General features: G+C 53.7%; 1 protein-coding gene across 1 annotated transcript in view; it reads left to right on the forward strand.

Moving 5' to 3' along the window:
- Sparc (secreted protein acidic and cysteine rich) overlaps positions 1-11420 on the forward strand; it is a 15844-nt gene extending 4424 nt beyond the window's left edge. Inside the window, exons 2-10 of the mRNA XM_048334384.1 lie at positions 1628-1699; positions 2348-2413; positions 3406-3493; positions 6336-6457; positions 7443-7563; positions 8335-8468; positions 8811-8958; positions 9485-9632; positions 10247-11420. Coding sequence (XP_048190341.1) covers positions 1643-1699; positions 2348-2413; positions 3406-3493; positions 6336-6457; positions 7443-7563; positions 8335-8468; positions 8811-8958; positions 9485-9632; positions 10247-10391 — 1029 coding nt within the window. The 5' untranslated portion in view covers positions 1628-1642 and the 3' untranslated portion in view covers positions 10392-11420. The remainder of the gene's footprint in view (positions 1-1627; positions 1700-2347; positions 2414-3405; positions 3494-6335; positions 6458-7442; positions 7564-8334; positions 8469-8810; positions 8959-9484; positions 9633-10246) is intronic.
- Positions 11421-20708: the final 9288 nt, after the last annotated feature.

Consider the following 20708-nt stretch of genomic DNA (forward strand, 5'->3'; position numbering starts at 1 on the left):
ATGCATATCCCATGGAATTGAGGGTTGGCTTTTATGTCTCATCTAGCCCAGCAAAAGATTATTCTGGAAGGTTCTTCCTCTGGCCTGTTTCTGCTACCCTAATATCATCCTCCAAGGGAAGATGGGTAATAACAGCAGAAGAGACCATGTATGTCAAGGCCAGTCTGTGCTTCTAGTGTATGTGGGTGGGTGGAGGGGACTGGGGAATCGAACCCAGGGCCTTGTGCATGCTAAGCATGCACTGTACCAACTGAGCTACACCTCCAGCCTTGCCTGTGATATTCTAAGAGTCATAAGGACTCGATCCATCTCGTAATCTTCCCATGGATGGATGGAGGAAGCAATGTCTAGGCAGGACAAAGGATTCACTGAGTACACTGGGCAGTACTGAGGTGGATAGAAGAAGAAGCCTGGCATTCTAGCCTAAGCTTAGTGGTTTTTCCACAATGCCTTGACCCCCCCCTCCCCCGCCCAGTGGTGGCCTCGATCAGCTGAGAGGTCTTAGAAGAAAGCAGGGGTGACGAGCCTGACAGGGCATCTGGAAGGACAATGGAGGAATGACATAGGGGCTCCTGACCCTGACTGAAACGTTGTCTGAGGGTAGAGGAACAGACTTACTCTGTGTCTTTGCAGAGGTGGGGGGAAGGGAGAGGAAGGATCCATCAGAAGCTCTCAGGGAGGCAACTTTAGATCTGTATAAAGAAGCAGCGTAAGAACTTTCTAGAGACATTTGGAAATGGACGTCTGTTTAGTTAGCAAAGTAAAATGTGTCTGCTGGGCTTTATGCGGGTGCTTGCACAAGCACGTAAAGCTCAGGGAACTCAGGGACAGCACCCAGGCCCCGAGTTCAAGCCCCAGGACCAGCACATGCACGCGCATGCACACACACACACACACACACACACACACACACACACACACACGGGCTGCCCGCAAATTTCCATGGAAACTTTCCTATTCCAAGACTATTGTTCTTTGTCTTCACTGTGGATCCCTTTGTCTCAAATTGGCAAGAGGCTACCATGGCCCATTAGCGTCTTCTGTTGCAGAATCTCTCCCGGGGTGGAGTGGGGGGGGGGGGAGAGATTTGAGACTAACACAGAAAATAATCTTAGAACCTCGAAGACCGAGCTCAACGGGGCCCAGTTCTACCCTTGACTGCTCTTTCGTGACTCATTAGCCCCTCAGCTCCCTTGACTCACTTCTTGAAGATCCATATGTGTGTTATTTAGAAAAGAGACATTTCTGTCAGAGTCATTCATGGAGAACCCCAGGGACCGCTCGCATCAATTCAAGGAAATGGCAAAACTAAACACAAAGCAAGCAAAACAGCTCTATTGAGTCCCAGCTGTCTACAGTTTCCAGTGGTGGCTCTGAGCCAGAGGGCTGCTGAGACAAAGAAGAATGGGTGTTCCCAGCCCTCAAGGCTCACGCCGGTCATCCTAGCTACTCAGGAAGCTGAGACCTGAGGATCGAGGTTCAAAGCCAGCCATGGCAGGAAAGTCCGTGTGACTCTTATCTCCAATGAACCCGTGAACAGTCAAAGGTTGAGCTGTGGCTCAGGTGGTAGAGTGCTAGCCTTGGGTTGAAAACACTCAAGGTTTCTCTCTCTCTCTCTTTCCCACAGAGTTCTACCATCACCATGAGAACCTGGCTCTTCTTCCTCCTCTGCCTGGCCGGCAGGGCCTTGGCTGCCCCTGTAAGTATCTCAAGATCTCACCCTTTGGGGCTGGGTTTGGTGGTGTCTCCTGTCATCTCCGCTCTTTCAAAAGCATGAGAAAGAGGATCGTGGTCCTGACTTGGCCTCTGGCAAAAAGTCCAAGACTTTCTTTGAAAACTAACTAAAGCGAACCTGCTGGCTCGGGCCAAGTGTTGGAAGTACTTGCCTAGTAGAGTACTAAACCTGATTGCTACCAAACAAGCAAACAAATCCCAAACACCCAATCCCGTCTCTTTGGTCTTACTCCTTGCCGCTCTCATTGGGCCTTCTTCCTGGAGTGCTCAAGGGGTGGTGAATTTGAATTCAAGGCCTCCCACTTGCTAAGCAAGAGCTTTACAGACACAGCTAGCACTTGCTAGACAGGATGCTGACAAGGAAGGGAAACCAATGGGAGGGAATCCAGCCACCCCAGGACTGATTGGGGTAGCTTTTGGATCAGCCAGGTTATTTGGGTGCAAGTAACAGACTCCAGCCTGGCACCGGTGGCTCTCTAGGGCCATCCTAGAGACTCAGGAAGCTGAGATCTGAGGATCACGGTTCAAAGCCAGCCCGGGCTGCAAGCCAGAGGCACTTCAGAGGTGAGGCGTGTCTTGACTTTGACCTTGACCTATCACTCTCTCTTTCTAGCAACAGCAGGAAGCTCTGCCTGACGAGACAGAGGTGGTAGAGGAAACCGTGGCTGAGGTGACTGAGGTAGGTGTGGGGTTCGGGGTGTGTGGAAGGGAGGAGGGTAATTCCTAGCTCATCTCCACCATTCCTTCCCTGCTATACTACACACAAGTATCATATTGTCCTCCCCTCCCTTCCTCCTGAGTGTCCCCCACGTATTCCCAAACTCTCACTAGCCCCTGAAGTTAGATTTTTGAAATTCTCCATATTTCATCTTTCTCCCATGATCCTTTGCACTCTTCCTTTGCCAAAGACAGGTTGAAGAAAAGGGAAGTTGCTCAGGTGTGCCGGACAGGCCGAGGGGGCTGGACATCTCTTATCTGATGCCGTTGAAGGCCCCCGGGGTATCTCAAGGGAACCCCAAGGCACTGGAAAACATTTTGTATAAGATTAATAAGCAGCGGTAGCTCATACCTGCTATCCTAGCTACTCAGGAGGTTGAGATCTGAGGATCACGGTTCAAAGCCAGCTCAGGCAGAAGAGTCTCTGAGATTCACATCTCAATTAACCAGTAAAAAACTGGAAGTAGAGGTGTAGATCAAGTAGTAGAGCGCTAGTCTTGAGCAAAAGAGCCAAATGAGAACATGAGGCCCTAAGAACATGAAGTCCCACTACCAGAACACACAATGAAAGATGAATAGGCATGAATCAACTAAGTATATCTATAAGATTCAGTCTAAATTATTATTATTTGTGCCAGTCCTAGGGCTTGAACTCAGGGCCTGGGCACTGTCCCTGTGCCTGTCTGTGCTCAAGGCTAATGCTCTAACCACTTGAGCCACAGTGCCACTTCCAGCCTTCTCTGTGTATGTAGTACTGAGGACTCGAACCCAGGGCTTCATGCATGCTAGGCAAGCGTTCTACCGCTAAGCCACCTTCCAGCCTAGGTCTACATTCTTGACCCCAGCATATGTGCTGAATGCCGGGCCCAGCATCTCAGTCCTCACCATCTTCACAAGATCTAGGATTGGAAGCAGCCACTGTCTTGACTTATTTTTTCCCCCTTTCCATCTCAGGTCCCCGTCGGAGCCAACCCTGTGCAGGTGGAAGTAGGAGAATTCGAGGATGGCGCTAAAGAAGCTGTGGAGGAGGTGGTGGCTGACAGTAAGTCCCTCCATGATTGGACTGCCCACATCCAGGCCGCCCTTGGCTGACTGGCTTAAGCCTAACGAAGGTCAGCCAGTGTGAGGACTTTGTGCAAGGAAAATGTTGGGTGGGGCTCTGTGGGACTGTGGAGCGAGAGAGCTGGAACAGTCTGGCCTTTCCTCCTCTGGAATCTGCACTCTGGGGAATGATGTATTTATAGCCAAGCCACCATCCTGTGACTAGAGAGAGGAAGGTCTCTCACCGGAAGTAGGAAGTCGCCTCCCCCATCTCTGTCATGAATCCAAGCTGAGTATCTCCTTCCTTGGAGGTCACTGGATTTCCCATGGTTGATTTCCTCCTCCTCCTCCTCCTCCTCCTCTTCTTTCTCCTCCCCCTCCTCCTCCCCCTCCTCCTCCTTCCTCCTCCCTCCTCCTCCTCTTCTTCTTTCTTCTTTTTCCTCCTCCTCCTTCTACTCCTTCTTCTTTCTCCTTTTTCCTTCTCCTTCTTTCCTCCTCCTCCTCCTCCTCTCCTCCTCCTCCTCCTCCTCCTCCTCCTCCTCCTCCTCCTCCTCCCCCTCCTCCTCCTTTTTCTTCTTCTTTTTTTATTTTGCCAATCCTGGGGCTTGAACTCAGGGCCTCTAGGCTGTCCCTGAGCCCTTTTGTGCTCAAGGCTAAGATGCTGCCACTTGAGCCACAGCACCACTTCTGGCTTTCTCTGAGTAGTTTATTGGAGCTAAGAGTCTCATGGACTTTCTTGCCCCGGCTGGCTTTGAACTGATATCCTCAGATCTCAGTCTCCCTAGTAGTTAGGATGGCAGGTCTAAGCCGTCAGCACCCGACCTGAATTCAGGAACTTCCACACTCACTAGACCATCTGGTTTTCACTCAGCCTAAGGACAACAGGCCCTAAGGAAATAGAACCTGACAACCTTCCCATACTCCTATGGAGATAATGACAGAGGAGAGAAATGCCCTCTAAGCCTTTGGGCTCAGCCTGTGGGCTGAGGTGTTCAAGGTGTTGACAACATGGACGCTGGAAGCAAACCAACCAAGCTTTGCATTTTGCTTTCTCCACAAGCTGGCTCAGCATTTCAAAGCCTGAGCTTCCTCATCTTAGTAAAAGATGGCAGCCCTTTGCCACTTGATTTTGGGAGGGGGTTGTGACTGAAAATATGAAAGATTTGGCCAGTGGGGTACCGGTGATCACACCTGTCATCCTAGCTACTCAGCAGGCTGAGATCTGAGGATCACAGTTCAAAGCCAGCTGGGGCAGGAAAGTCCGTGGGACTCTTATCTCCAATTAACTACTCACTTGGAAGTTGGAAGTGGTGCTGTGGCTCCCAGAGTAGAGTGCTAGCCTTGAGCTGCAAGAAGCTTAGTGTCAGTACCCAAGCCCAGAGTTCAAGCCCTAAGACTGGCAACAACAACAACAAAAAGTCTGTAGAGCAGACATGTAATATAGGACAACAAAAATACCCCATAATAAACACAAGGGAGAAAATAGCTGGGTGACTGTGACCATAGAGGATAACTAAGGAGTGTGAGGGACCAAACTAAGTGGAGAGGTTTTGTTGAAGCAGAAAAGTGTGTGCTTGAGTTACAGGCGCTCCTCCTCCTTCCTGCTGTTTTCTTCTGGTGTTTACAAGACTCAGCTGGGCTCCATTGTGCAGTGTGGGCCCCTGTGGCCTCTCCCTTTTCCTTTTCCTTTTCCAGATATTTAAGTCTGGGGCTGGGATATGGCCTAGTGGCCAGATATTTAAGTCTGGCATTATTAGCCCTCCCAGCTCTTAAATCCATGGCGGTGGCTAGCTTCAAGCCACTTTAGAAAGTCTATTCTAAGCTCGGCTGTCAGCCTAGCTACTCAAGAGGCTGAGATCTGAGGATCATGGTTCTAAGCCAGCCTGGGCAGACAAATGCAGGAGACTCTGATCTCTACTTCACCAGCAAAAAGCCAGAAGTGGGAGTATGGCTCAAGGGGTAGAACACAGGAAAGTGAAGATAGAGCATGAGGCTTTCTGAGTTCAAGCTCCAGTACCGGCACAACAAGCAAAAAAAGAAAAAGTCTGTTCTAGAATCCAGAAATGCTTCATGGAGATTGCTCACTGGGTGTCGGGCGTGGGGTCATAGTGGAGCATCCCGTGTTTCTGAGTCCCCACTGGGCCTCTGGTCCCCTCAATGTGCCTGGACGCCACCTGCAATCCTAGTTACTTAAGAGGCTGAGATCTGAGGACCCCAGTTCAAAGCCAGCCCAGGCAAGAATGTTTACGAACCACCAAAAAGTCCAAAGTGGAGCTGTGGCTCAAGGGGTAGAGTGCCAGCCTTGAGCAAAAGAAACTCAGGGACAATACCCAGGCTTGAGTTCAAGTGCCAGTATTGGTGCATGCGGACACATGTGCACACACACACATACACGTGCCTGGTTTTGATTTTGACCTGAACTTCTAGTCCTAAACCCAGCCATTTGTGCCTCGTGAATTGTAGATTGCTAGGCGTTGTGAGGACTCAAAAGCTCAGAGTAGGGCCTTAGAGTGTGTGTGTGTGTGTGTGTGTGTGTGCGCCAGTCCCGAGGCTTGAACTCAAGGCGCTGGGCGCTGTCCCCGAGCTTCTTTTGCTCTACCACTTGAGCCACAGATCCACTTCTGGCTTTTTCTGAGTAGTTTATTGGAGGTAAGAGTCTCACGGGACTTTTTCTGCCCAGGCTAGCTTTGAACCACGATCCTGAGATCTCAGCCTGCTGAGTAGCTAGGATGACAGGCGTGAGCCACCAGTGCCCAGCTCCAAGGACTGTCTGGTCAGCTCAGGGCTTTGTCTGAGGGTGTGCATGGCTGTTGTTGCTGACTCTGTGCCTTTGCTCCCTCCAGACCCCTGCCAGAACCACCACTGCAAACACGGCAAGGTGTGCGAGCTGGATGAGAGCAACACCCCCATGTGCGTGTGCCAGGACCCCACCAGCTGCCCGGCCCCCATCGGCGAGTTCGAGAAGGTGAGAGCCGATTGACGAGGTTCCGAGCTCAGAGCAGGGAATCACAGCCAACGACTGTCTTATCTTTTTGTCAATCATAGGATTTGAACTCAGGGCCTGGGCACTGTCCCTGAGCTTCTTTTGCTCAAGAGCTAGCACGCTACCACGTGAGCCACAGCACCACTTCCGGCCTTTTCTGTGTATGTGGTACTGAGGACTCGAACCAGGGCTTCATGCATGTTAGGCAAGCACTCTACCGCTAAGCCACCTGCCCAGCCCTTATCCATCCATTCTTCATCCATTATCTACCCATCATCTATCTAGTCATCCATCCATCCTCCATTCTCCAACTAAGTCTTGGGAATAACTTACTCGTCATCCCAGCTAAGGTTTCCTGCAGTGATGTTGAGGAGACACAACTGGATCACACAGGAAAAAGACAAAGAGATCAGCAGAAACTCCCCAAGCACAGCCACGTGGGGAGGGATGGTGTCTGCCCAGAAAAGCCCAGGAGAAACTCAGTTTCTAGTTTTTATGTCTGTATTTGGAGCTGGTACCATGGCTTGAAATCAGGACCCGAGCACTGTCCTTGAGCCTTTTTTATTTTGTCTTGCTCAAAGCTGGCACTCTACCACTTAAACCACAGCTCCACGTCCCGCTTCTTGGTGATTCACTGGACACGAGAATCCCATGGACTTCCCTACCTGGGCTCGCTTCGAACTGCAGTCCTCAGATCTCAGCCCCGAAGTAGCTAGGTTCACAGGCCTGAGCCATTTGCCCTTGGTACCATCGCCATCTTGAACTTGAAGTGTCCTTGACTCTGCTCTGAGGCCAATGGCTCCTCTCTGCAGGGACTAAGCGACGGGGCTCAGGGTGGGCGCTTAGTCCCAGCCCCTCACGCATGCGCAGCTGCGACCTTGGGCTCATTGCATCCCCAGCTGTGAAATGGGCCAGCGTGGGGTGCTAGCGCTGAAGGCCTGGGGTGCTCTCTGTGTGTGGTCCACAGGTGTGCAGCAACGACAACAAGACCTTTGACTCCTCCTGCCACTTCTTTGCCACGAAATGCACCCTGGAGGGCACCAAGAAGGGCCACAAGCTCCACCTGGACTACATCGGGCCTTGCAAATGTGAGTCTGCCCTTCCCCCCTGCCTCGGGCACGGAGCGCGGGGCACCAGGGCTGGCCGCGATCTCGCCGTTCATTGCGTCTGAGGCACTGAGACTTGAACTCAGGGCCTCTCACTCTCCCTGGGCTGGCTTTGCTCTATCACTTGAGCCACGGCTCCACTCCTGGTTAGCATTTTTGATCCCCTGTCTCCAGCTCCTGGATATCAGTTCTCACCTTCAAACACCTCCCAGATTTATTATTATTATTATATTGTTAGTATTATTTTGCCAGTCCTGGGGCTTGAACTCAGGACCTGGGCACTGTCCCTGAGCTTCTTCTTGCTCAAGGCTAGCACTCTAGCACTTGAGCCACAGCGCCACTTGCAGCTTTTTCTGTGTATGTGGTACTGAGGAACTGAGGAATCGAACCCAGGACTTCGTGCATGCTGGGCAAACACTCTACCGCTAAGCCACCATCCCAGCCCCCACCTCCCAGAATTTGACCTCCCAGCCTCTGCCAGGCCCATCCCCGTGGAAGCCATTGGGGCGAACTGGGGTGAGCTTTGCCCCGACCAAATCTGAGCAAGCAAGCAGTGGAGAAACCATTGTCCTTTGCTACGTCTCCTGGCTCATGGGTCTTCGTGAAGCGAGCTCAGAGAGATGACCTTGACGCCGTGACAAGGTCACGGATGGAAGATCAGCCTTGGGAATTGGCGTGGGGCAGCACGGTGGGCTGCGGGAAAGGGGAATGGATCTGAGGTCGACCACTCTGTGTCCCCCCTCCCGACCCTAGACATCGCCCCCTGCCTGGACACGGAGCTGACCGAATTCCCCCTGCGCATGCGCGATTGGCTCAAGAACGTGCTGGTCACTTTGTACGAGAGAGATGAGGACAATAACCTTCTGACCGAGAAGCAGAAGCTGCGGGTAATGGTTCTCTTCCTTTGTTTTGTTTGGTGCCGGTCCTGGGACTTGAACTCAGAGCCTGGGCACTGTCCCTGAGCTCTACCCACTTCAAGCCACAGCTCCACCACTTCCATCCATGGTGGTGGGGTTTTTGGTGGTTAGAGATTAGAGTCTCACGGACTTTGGGGGTGCCCCGTCTGGCTTTGAACGGGGATCCCCACCATCTCAGCCTCCTGAGGAGCTGGGGTGACAGGCGTGAGCGCCAGCTCTGGCGCAAGAGGGAAGAGGCCCGAGTGGCCTGCCCAGTCCCCCCCCCCACACACCCCAAACCTCATGCACCCCCCCCCATCTCCGTGCCCCCAGGTGAAGAAGATTCACGAGAACGAGAAGCGCCTGGAGGCGGGGAGCACCCCGTGGAGCTGCTGGCCCGGGACTTCGAGAAGAACTACCACATGTACATCTTCCTGTGCACTGGCAATTCGGCCAGCTGGACCCAGCACCCCAACGATGGGTAAGACCTACACCCCGAGCAGGCCCCCGCCCCGGGGACGACCATCAGAATCCCCAGACACAGCCAGAAAGCCTCCGGGTAATGTCGGCTGCCCCAGCCCTGGACCTCCAGGTCTTGCTGGAAACATCCAGAAGGAAACCACCCAGTGGAGAGAAAAAGGGGGCTCTCTCGTGACCCAGGACGAAGCCAGTGGGCATCGGAAACCCTGGGAGCCCAGACCCCATGTGGGGGGCATCAACACCGAGACCAGCGCACCGCTTGGGGGTGTCCAAGCCACTGCCCTGAAACAAGTCCAAATCAAGCAGGCGCTGTGGGGGGGGGGGGAGGGGGCTCACGCCTGTCATCCTTCCTAGCTCCTCAGGAGGCTGAGATCTGAGGATCGTGGTTCGAAGCCAGCCCCGCCCAGAAAGTCTGTGAAGCCTGTGAGCTTCTCATCCCTCGGCCTGCTATGGGCGGCAGGCTCCCCGCCGAGCCCCGTGCTGGGGTTGCTCAGGGCCCCTCCTCCTCCTCCCTCCCTCCCTTGCAGGTACCTGTCCCCACACCGAGCTGGCTCCGCTGCGGGCCCCCCTCATCCCATGGAGCACTGCACCACCCGCTCTTCCAGACCTGCGATCTGGACAACGACAAGTACATCGCGTTGGACGAGTGGGCGGGCTGCTTCGGCATCAAGGAGCGTGAGTGTCCAGCGGGGAGGACCTGGGGGGGGGCCTCGACGTCACCCTCGGCCTCTGCTGGCCTGCTGTGTCTGTCTGGGGTGGCTGTGGCTCTCCCGGAGGGGCGGGGGGGGGGGCTTCTAGATCCTTCTCTGTCCCTTTTCCCTGACCTCGCGCCTTTAGCTTTGTTCCGTGCCTGGTCTATCCTGGGGGAACCAGGAGGCCGTGGGGGGAGGAAAGAGGAAATCAACATGGCAACGTGGCTAAGAGAGACTGGGGCTTCCCAGAAACGGGGAGACGGAAGTTTGTGTCACCTACTCCTTGGGGACTTTGGGCTGGTCACTTCCACCTGCTTCTGGGATGGGGGGAGATCTAACAGCTCCCGAGATCCATATACTTTTTGACCCCCAGACCTGGGGCTTGAACTCAGGGCCTGGGCACTGTCCCTGGCTTCTTTTTGCTCAAGGCTAGCACCCTGCCACTTGAGCCACAGCACCACTTCCGGCTTTTTCTGTGTATGTAGTGCTGAGGAATCGAACCCAGGGCTTCATGTATACGAGGCGAGCACTTTACCCCCTAGGCCACCTTCCCAGCGTGGGCCTCCTTGGTAACCGTGTCTTCTCTTAACTTTGCAGAGGATGTCAACAAAGACCTGGTCATCTGAGTCGGGCCCGCCTCCTCCTGCAGCCCTCCTGGATTCTCTTTCTCTCTGATGTCTCCCCTCTCCCCCATTCCCCAGCCTCCCCCCCCCCCCCCCCCCACCTCCTTCCTAAGTTTTAACTGTTTGGATGGTTCGGAGTTCGGCCTGGGGACAAGGTGCTAACATAGATGTCAAGGAACACGTTAATGGTGCTAAAAACAAGCAAACAAACAACACGGAAATGGCGACCCAAGTCATGACCTCCGGCTTCGAGTTACTTCTCCAAGTCTACACTACACATCAGCTGACTGGCATCTTCCAGCTCTCTCTCTCTCTCTCTCTCTCTCTCTCTCTCCTCTCTCTCTCTCTCTCTCTCTCTCTCTCTCTCTGTCTCCTTAAATCTCACTGAGTCAGACTCTGTTGTTCATTTCAGGGAGTCACTCGCCTGGCACTCTTTCTAGGTAGTCTGGGAGTTGGACAACAAGGAAGGAACAGACACACAAGAGAGGCAAGAACGTTCTAGAACTAGAGGAGCAGTGGTGGGAGAGATTCCTGCAAAGGAGGGGGTGGGTGGCTGCCTCCCAGAATGGCAGAAAGCAAGTCCTGATTCACCTGGAGGTGCCCTGAAATTGCAGCACTCCTAGAAGCTGGGATGTCGCCATCTTGACTTTAGTAGAAGCTTCCAGAAGCCATGGGGCTGATGGCTCAGGGGTATAGATCCACACATTCCCCCATACACACCAGGGGTGGGGCTTCACCCCTTTTATTTTGGGGGTGGGGGGGAGGAAGGGAGTCTCAGGCTTCTCCTCCAGGGCTCCAGGGGAGACTAGAAGATTCTTTTAGGCAGGGAAGCCACAGGGCCAGAGCAAGACATTCTCAGAAGGTTGTAAAACAGACACGTTGGAACAGGGCAAGCTGCAGGTGGTGTTTTTCTTTCTCTTTCCACATCTGTCAGTCAGGTTTCTAGCATGTTCCACCCTTTTCCCATCTTCTGTGCATTGGGAGACATTTCGAAGGCGATGGGCCGGTTGGATCCCACAGGCTGAGAACAAGAGTTTCCTTCCAAGCATTTCATGAAGAAGCTGCTTCTCATTAATCACGCAAACTCACGCCCCGGCGTGCAGGGTTTGACAATCTTTCTAAATAAAAAATAACGACTTAGAAACTGCCTTCCGGGGTGGCTTTGCACATGTCTCTGTGAGGGTGTGTGTGTGGTGTGTGTGTGGTGTGTGTGGTGTGCTGGTACTGCGGTTTGAACTTAGGGTCAAATACCTTTGCTTGACTTCCTCCACGCAAGGCTGGTGCTCTACCTCTTGAGCCACACCTCCACTTCCAGCTTTTGCTGGTTTCATCCGAGAAAACATTCAGGACATTCATGATAGACTTTTCCTGCCTGGGCTGGTTTTGAACCATGACCACGATCCTCAGGTCTCAGCCTCCTGAGTAGCTGGGATTACAGGCGTGAGCCACCAGCTCCAGTCCACTGTCCTGAATGCCAACTGCACCCTCTTTTTTTCCCCATCCTTCCTCTCCCTGTAAAGAAATGCCTTAAAAACACAAAACAAACATACAGATCCGTTCGAGTGCAGTCTTATCATTCCCTTTGATGGCAGATAGTTTTATTCATCACAGACAGAGGCCTTAAAGATATTTTTTTAAAAAGAAAACAATACAAGCCAGGTGCCAGTGGCTGACACTTGTAATCCTAGCTGCTCAGGAGGCTGAAATCTAAGGATCATAGTTCAAAGCCAGCCAAAGCAGGAAAGTCCATGAGACTCTTATTTCCTACGAACCACTCAAAAACCAGAAGTGGCACTGTGGCTCAAAGTGATAGAATGCCAGTCTTGGACAGAAAATACAGGTCAGGGAAAGTGCCCAGGCCCTGAGTTCAAACCCCAGGCCCAGCAAAATAAAAAATAAAATAAATACAACTCTTGCTATGCTGTTGGTGGTTAGTTTGCATCATCAACTTGACTGTATTAGGAAACAGGCCTGGGGCTGGGAATATGGCCTAGTGGCAAGAGTGCTTGCCTCGTATTCATGATGCCCTAGGTTCGAGACTGAGACCTGAGGATCACGGTTCAAAGCCAGCCCAGGCAAGAAAGCCCTTGAGATTCTTCAATAAAGCCCCAAAAAACTGGAAGTGAAGGTGGGGCCCAAATGCTAGGGTGCCAGGCCTGAGAGAGCACTCGGGCCCTGAGTTCAAGTCCCACCATGTACACACACACACACACACACACACACACAGCCTAAGAATGGAAGCTTTCCCGGCTCTTCCATCTTGGGGGAGACTGAGGACCATGGCGGCTGTTACAGGGTTAAATATGGCCAAGTGAAACTGGCAAAGTGAGGGTACATCCATTGATCCAGCCATCGACCGATTGATTGTGTCAGTCCCGGGGCTTGAACTCAGGACCCGGGCCCTGTCCCTGGGCTGATTTTTACAAAAGGCTGGTACTCTGTCACTTGAGCCACAGCTCCTTTTCTGGCTCTTTTGCTCATTCATTAGAGATGAGAGTCTCATGGACTTTCTTGCCCAGGCTGGCTTTGAACCACGATCCTCTGATCTCACCTGCCAGAGAAGCTGGAGTGACAATCCCGAGCCTCCGTTGGGTGAACCTCGACAAGCACCTTCCCCTCTAAGGATCATTCATTCATTCACTCCCTCAATCATTCATTCTCTCCTCCTGTGATTCCATAGATGAACAGTGGAAATTACTCCAGCTGAGATAGTCCTGCCGTCACAGATCCGGAAATCCATCCTGCTGGGTAGACTGTCCTAAGCGTGGGTGCTTCTGGACCCTTCCACCACTACAACCTGATCTCCAGGTGCCTCTTCCGAGCCAGCAGGACCAAACATTGTCGGCACCAAGGGAGGCCATAGGAGGAATCAGAGCGCCCCCTGGTGGAGCCGGGGAGAAAGGCCAGGAGGGAATTGTGGGAGTCAGCGGGCATTAGAGGGTAAACCAAGGCTCAGAGCCACGGAAGATATCCCGCCCCCCCCCAACGGTATTGCCAATTAAAATAGACAACTCCCAATTAAAGTCATATTTCAAACACAGACTATATAACTTAGGTAATCAAATATATATGAACAATATAGAAATTATATATTATATATATATAATTTGAGTATATAAATTGGACAGTTACGTAAACATGTCTCATGCAAAGTTTTAGGGCATACCTCTTCTACAGTGGGATTCATGGAATATCTGAAATTCACATGTTTATACTTTCTTCTTTGCTCGATTGACAACACTATCTTCCAGGCCAGCCACAGGGGAAGGAACAGTGTGTGTGTGTGTGTGTGTGTGTGTGTGTGTGTGTGTGTGTGTGTGTAAATGCCAGTCCTGAGCTTAAACTCAGGGCCTGGGCGCTGAGCTTCTTGTTTTAGCTCAAGGCTAGCGTTCTCCCTCTTGAGGCACACAGCCGAGAGTCTCACTGATGTTCTTGCCTGGTCAAGTCTCCCAAGTAGCTAAGATGACAGGCGTGAACCAGCAGCGCCCAACTGATGACAGGAGATGGAGAACAAGTCTTTGGAAAGTTCTGGGCAGAGCTGTATTCAAGCATCATTATAACTCAGCGTATCTCCAGATGCCAGTGGCTCACACCTGTCATCCTGGCTACTCAGGAGGCTGAGATCTCAGGATGGTGGTTCGAAGCCAACCTGGGCAGAAAAGTCCCCATGAGACTCTTATCTCCACTCAAAAGCCGGAAGTGGGGCTGTGGCTCACGCGGGTAGAGTGTTAGCCTTGAGCACAAGGAGGCTCAGGAACAGCACCCAGGCCGTGAGTTCAAGCCCCACCACTGACACGCACACACAAACAATTGTGGTGCTAGGGTTTGAACGCCAAGCCTCATGCTGGCTAGGCTGGTGCTCTGCCACTTGAGCGACGCCTCCTGCCCTGGTACATTTGCTTTTGCTCAAGATCCAGGCAGGAGGGCAGACCGTTCACTGGGGGGGGGTTTCTAGTTCCTCCGCACTACCTGCACTAACCAGCAGAGGGCAGACCGACACAAGGAATGGGGAGCCTCCTAGGCCAATGGGGACTGAGACTGGATCTCAGGGTTATTATACACAGGGAGAAACTGAGTCTCTGCTTTGTGATGTGTTCAGTATTGCCTCCCCACCACCACATTTTTGGAACCGGTACTGAGGCTTGAACTCAGGGCCTTGTACTCTTGTTTTACCTTCGTGTGTGTATATGTGCTCAAGGCTGGTGCTCTACCCCCTGAGCCACACCTCCATGTTGGGCTTTTGGGCTGGTTTGTGGGAGATATGAATCTCTTAGATTTGTCTGCCTGGGGCTGGCTTTGAACTCTGAGCCCCAGATCTCAGCCTCTTGAGTCTCTGGGATGACGGGTGTGACCCATTGACACCAGTGTTGGCTGTAAGAGGCACAGTCGGAGAAGGAATTCAAGAGACAGAGAAACCTTACACCCGGCAGTTCTGAACCATGGGACAGACAGACGGAAGGACAGACAGCAGACAGATGTGGCAGGCACTTCCTGAGCCCCAAGCACGGTTGCTGGTCTCAGGAGAAGGCTTTTTCACTGAAGCCTGGTGTTCTACCGCTTGAACCACACAGCTCTCCATCCAGCTTTCTGCAGGAGATAAAGAGTTCCACAGACTCGCCTGCCTAGGCTGGCTTTGAACTTCAACCAGGGGCCGAATTCCAATCCTTCATTTGAATCTCAGAGTGGGTAGCTGGGATTACAGGCGTGAGCACCGGCACCAGGCCTCCCTCTTTCTTCGTACCCACTGTGTGTAGCCCTTGCCCTTGGGGTCAGCTGGGAGGGGGAATGGGGAGCTGCCCAGGGCCATCCTCGTGGGACCCCCGTCCATTCCCCCCTCTGGTTGGACAACGTCTGCCTCCCCTCCTAGGTGCCTAGCGGGACCCTCTGAGGTCCCATCTCACAAAGTCCTTTGCCAAAAGCACGCCTTTTTTTCCCTCCTGCCCCTGGAAGGAATGGGTGTCCCTTGTGAAGAAGAGTCTCAGCATGTTTCCTCTCCGCTTGCCAAGAAATCTGAGAGGCCCTGGATTCCTCTGCACCCCAATCCCCAATCGCTTCATCTGGGGCGTGCTCACCAGCCGGGCTGGGGGCGTCCGTCCGCCTGGCCTGGCTGAGGACTCCAGGGTAAAAGAGCTGGGGTTCAGGGAGTGTTTCTGGGGATTCGTGCTGACACCCCCGAATGGCCTCAGCTCCTTAAGTCCAAGATCAGGACTTGAACTCACTCCCTGACCCGATGCTTCCTTTCACTCACTGGCGAGCGCTCTACCGACGAAGCCGGGGCGCTGGTGGCTCACGCCTGTAATCCCAGCCACTCAGGAGGCTGAGATCTGAGGCTCTCGGTTTGAAGACAGCCGGGGTCGACGCATCTGTGAGACTCTCAGCTCCAAAGGACCAGCAAAATAATAATAATAATAATAAAATAAAAAGCTGGAAGTAGAGCTGTGGCTCAAGTGGCAGAGCGCTAGCCTTGAGTGGAAAAAAAGCAAGTGAGAGCACAGGGCCCTGAGTTCAAATCCCAATACACACACACACGCGCACACAGAGGTGAACCTTGGGCCTTGGGTCTTGCCTGTTGGCACTGTCTCATTCTTCCACAGAAAGTTGGGCGAGGGTTGGCGCAGATGTAGGAACCACGCTGCCACCCACGGAGCCAGTTTTGGGGGTGCCAGGAAGATGGCCCATCTGCTCCTTAGCCTCTCCCCCCAACGCCAGCCAAATGCCCTCGTCATTGTTGGTTGTAGGGTTTGAACTCAGGTCCTGGACTCCTGACCTGACTCGTGTCATTGTAACTCCCCTTTACAATAACCACTGCAAATTAAGCAAACCGCAATAACAACAGCCACACAAACCCCAGGACGCCCTTGCGTCTCTCCTGAGAGCTTGAATCGGCTGCCCCCCCCCCCCCCGCACCCGCCCGGAACCTGTGCGCATGCGTGTGTGTGTGTGTGTGTGTGTGTGTGTGTGTGTGTGTGTGTGTGTGTGCTGGTCCTGCCTCCCTGCTCGCTCCTTACCACTTGGAGCCACGGTGTGCCACGGGCAGCGTTTCAGTGCTTCATTGGAGATTAAGGGTCTCACGGACTCTCCTTGCCTGGGCTTGGCTTGAACCTCCGTCCTCTCAGTCCTCAGCCCCCTGGGTGGCTGGGATGATGACAGGTGTGAGTGGCGGTGCCCGGCAGCCTCTGGGTTATTAGGGTGCCTGTGACCACCTGGAGCAGGATGGGGGTCACGGGTCTGCCTGTGGATTATTCTGACTTGAAAACATGCCAGCTCTCCTAAGAGCTGAAATTTGGCTTTGTTCTGTTCTAATCCCAGTGCTTAAAACCTGGCACGGCACAAGATGAGAGAGACAGACAGACAGACAGACAGACAGACAGACAGAGCGAGCTCAGCAAGCAGGTGTCTCGAGAGCAGGGAACGAGGTAGGTGGGTGGCAGGAGCCCCAGGGTGGGGGTCAAGCCGCACAGAGCACCCCCGGGGGACCCCCACGCCGCTCCCGCCTGTCCCGGCCGCACCCCGGGCTTAGCTGCATTCAGGGAGATCTCGGGTGTCATTATGAGCTTGGCTCGTCTGCGCTCGGCCCTCTCCCCTCCTTGGCTCGCTTCCCCGGGGCGCGGCTTGCGGCCTGGGTGAGCTAACTGTGCGGGAGAGGCGGAGGGCGCTGTCCTGGAGCTCAGCGGGCGGCGCTGGGTGCGGCTCCCACGGGTGCTTTTGATGTCCCAGCTGCGGGCGATCACGCCCTGTATGGCTAGCTGGGTCTCAGAGGGGCGCTCTGGCTAGTCTGGGGGGCTCTCTCTCTCTCTCTCTCTCTCTCTCTCTCTCTCTCTCTCTCTCTCTCTCTCTCTCTCTCTGGTCCCTGCCCACTGTCTCTGCAGTTCCAGCCCAGGAGTTTGGCACTAACTGTCCCCCACAACCCCAGGGGTGCATTTCTCTCTTCCCTTTCCTTTCTTTCCCTCTTTCCTTTCTTTTCTCCTTCTCTTTCTTTTCCGTTCCTTTCCTTTATCCATCCCCCTTTTCTTTTGGCTGGTTGTGGGGCTTGAACTCAAGGCCTGAGCACTGTCCCTGGCTTCTTTTTGTTCAAGGCTAGTGCTCTACCACTTGAGCCACAGTGCCACTTCTGGCTTTTTCTATATATGTGGTGCTGGGGAATCGAACCCAGGGCTTCATGGATGCTAGGCGAGCACTCTGCCGCCAAGCCACCTTCCCAGCCCCTGGTTCATTTCCCTGCTGTGTTCTCCCTGGCATCAGCATTCTGGGCCCAGTGGAGCTGCCAGGAGCCCCCCAACCTCCTGGAGTGCCTGGCACAATGGCGAGAGATGGAACGTTGTTCTGGAAAGGAGCGTGGCTCTCAATAGCTCCTCATTTACCAAGCGAGTGAATGAAGAGCCCAAGCACACCGGGCTGTCCCAAAGCCACTCAGTCCCCGCGTGGACCACAGGCAGGACAGGGAAGTAGCCGCCAGCAGGTGCCAGGGGCTCACGCCTGTCACCCTAGCTACTCAGGAGGCTGAGATCTGAAGATCAGGGTTCAAAATCGGCCCAGGGCAGAAAAGTCCATGAGACTCTGATCTCCAGTGAACCACTAAGATAGCCAGAGTGGACGTGCGGGGTAAGTAGTAGAGCACTAAAGAAAGAAAAAGCTCAAGGACAGTACCCCGGCTCCGAGTTCAAGTCCCAGTACCTGCACAAAAACAAGCACAAAAACTGCTCCCACAGTCCTATCTACCTCAGCACAGCTTTGCCGGCTCACCCTTGGCCCCCGCTGGGTTACCCTGAGGCCCCCCCCGATGGGTGACTTGCACCCCCTCTGCCTACAGCAGCCCAGCCTCCCCCCCACCCCCCCGGCCCCTCCATCGCTGCTGCTTTTCCCCCCCTCCCTCCTGTTCCACGGATCACAAAAAGCCAGCTACGGGGCCCCAGGGCCTGGGGCTAAACGATCCCACACCCGGAGGAAGAAGTAGTCACTGGAGGATGGGGGAAGAATCTCTGGACAGGCTGCAACCATTCCTCTGGAACGTGGGAATGGAGAGGTAACGAGGAGTTCTGAGCCCAGGCAATGGGGGCTCGCGCCCGACATCCTGGCAGCTGAGGAGGCTGAGACCGGAGGATCGTGGCTGGAAGCCCTCCGGGGCAGGAAAGGCGGTGGAGAGTCTTCTCTCAGTGACCCACCACAAAGCCAGAAGGAGAGAGAAAGAAAGAGAGAGGGAGAGAAAAGAGAGCGAGAAGGAGAGAGAAAAAGAAAGGGAAAGAGAGTGAGGAGAAGAGACAGGGAGGGAGGGAGGGAAGGAAGGAGGGAGGGAGGGAAGGAGGAAAGGAGGAAGGAAGGAAGGAAGGAAGGAAGGAAGGAAGGAAGGAAGGAAGGAAAGAAGGAAGGAAGGAAGGGAGGGAGGGAGGGAGGGAGGAAGAAAGGAAGGGAGGGAGGGTCACTGTGTGTATGTATATATATATGTGTGTGTGTGTGTATACACGTGAGTGTGCCTGCCTCTGGACGTGTCTTCGGGTCTCTGGGCACAAAGTAGGAGGCCCCAGGCCTGGGTGGGAAGGATGATCCCCATGCGAGGCCTGGCGGCCCCCGTGGGAGCCCCCCCTTTGACCCAAGGCAGGCTGGAACAAGGCCTGGCAGTGTGTGAGGTGCCACTTGCTGCCACCCCACCGGCCGGGAGCCGTGCCGAGGGGGTTAAAGCCACAAAACAAGGAAGGAAGAGTGGCCCAATCCCCTCCTTCTCCAAGTCCCCTTCTTCCTTTTGTTCTCGGGGATTTGCTGGGCCCTGCTGGGGTTAGGCAAGCCTGGACTCCCGAGGGCTGGGAGCCATGCCCACTGCCGAGCTGAGAGCGCAGAACTGTAGCAACCTGCCCTAGCTCTTTCCCTGGGGGAGGGGGGGAGGGAGACATCCTCCAGGACTGCATAAGCAGATAGGGAAACTGAGGCACAAAGAGAAACCCTGTCTCCTCAGCTGGTGAAGTGAGGGACCGCCGGCAAATGCAGGTGTCACAGAGCCAAAGCTGAGTGCTTTCTCCTTGGTTGAGCTTGTGGGGTTTGTGGATGATCCCTTGGTGGGAAATACTAGGTAATATTCAGGTAGGTACTACTAGAGCAAGAGGGGTACTTAATGCTAGGTGCTTGAGAAGCAAGATGAAGCAAGATGAAGATGGCTTGAGGGGCTGTCATTCACACACACACACACACACACACACACACACACACACACACACCACCATCACCAATACTGGGCTTTGAACTCAAGGCCTGGACATGGTTCCTTAGCTTTTTCACTCAAGGCTGGTGCTCTACTACTGGAACCATGTCTTTCTTGGCAGCTTTTTGCTGGTCTGGGCTGGCTTTGAACCTTGATTCTCAGCTCTCAGCTTTCCTGTGCAGCTACAGTGGTACCCCAAATGTTGCTCTGGATCTTTGGATGCTAGTGGGCAAGCCCATTGTCCCTAAGAACCCTCCACTCTGATGGGGGGTGGGGGGTCCTTTCCATGTCAGAGCTTAGCATTCTTATTTTATTTTATTGGGGGGGGTGACTAGGTTTGGCTTTCAAGCCCTTGCCTCTCTCCCTTAGTAGCGGTGTGACCCTGAGAAAGTGGTTCAACCTTTCTGAACCTGAGCTACCTGTCTGTAAAATGATAGGGTGAAGAGCATTTTTCTCCCACAGCCCTGTTGAGAGACTAATGAGAACGGCAGGGTGGGGCACAAAGTAAAGGCTGGAGCAATAGCAGGCCACGGTCACTCCTTTGTTATGAGCCCTTCCCTGCCTTCAAGATCATTCCAACCAAGTGGATTCCTCCTTCGGTCCCTCCCTCCTCCTGTCTTTCCACAGAGGGCTCTGTTTCTGAGCTGCCTTCGCACGGGAGACAACGGGCAGTGGGGAGCCATGGCCCTTTCTGTCTGATTTGTCCTGTGGCTCTCTGGACCCTGGATAAACCCTGGGTTGACCAGTTGTCCGGGTGCTCTTGAGGCCTCACTGGGAGCATAAATTTGTGGGGCTGAGTGCTATGTCACTTCTCTGAGAATTGGTCGTCCTGCAAAATGGGGCCAGAATTCCTGCTTTTCCTAGTTGACAGGCACCTGGGAAAAACACAGTACTTGGAAAAACGTAAAGCTTTTTAAAGCTTGCTCAGTGTCTATTATTCCCTCTTTCCTGGTCTGTCCTGATTCCCTTCGACTTTAAGCCATGGTTTCAGGGGCAGCCAACCCAACCTATGCTCGGAAGCTGGATGTGGGACGTGACCCTGCCAATCAGTGCACTGGGTTCTTTGTAGTCGCTGTGATTGGCTGGGGTGGGAGGGGGGGGGGGGGGGGCCTGGTGACCCAATCACAGCCAATCGTGTGTGTTCTGGGACTTTGCATATAGTCACTGGGAGAAAGAATTCATGGTCTACGTGGCCGGACCAGTGACTGGGAAATGCTAGGCTTCCAGCTCCAGGACCACCAGAGGA

Source organism: Perognathus longimembris, chromosome 25 (genome assembly GCF_023159225.1).
Source record: "Perognathus longimembris pacificus isolate PPM17 chromosome 25, ASM2315922v1, whole genome shotgun sequence".
NCBI lineage: Eukaryota > Metazoa > Chordata > Mammalia > Rodentia > Heteromyidae > Perognathus > Perognathus longimembris.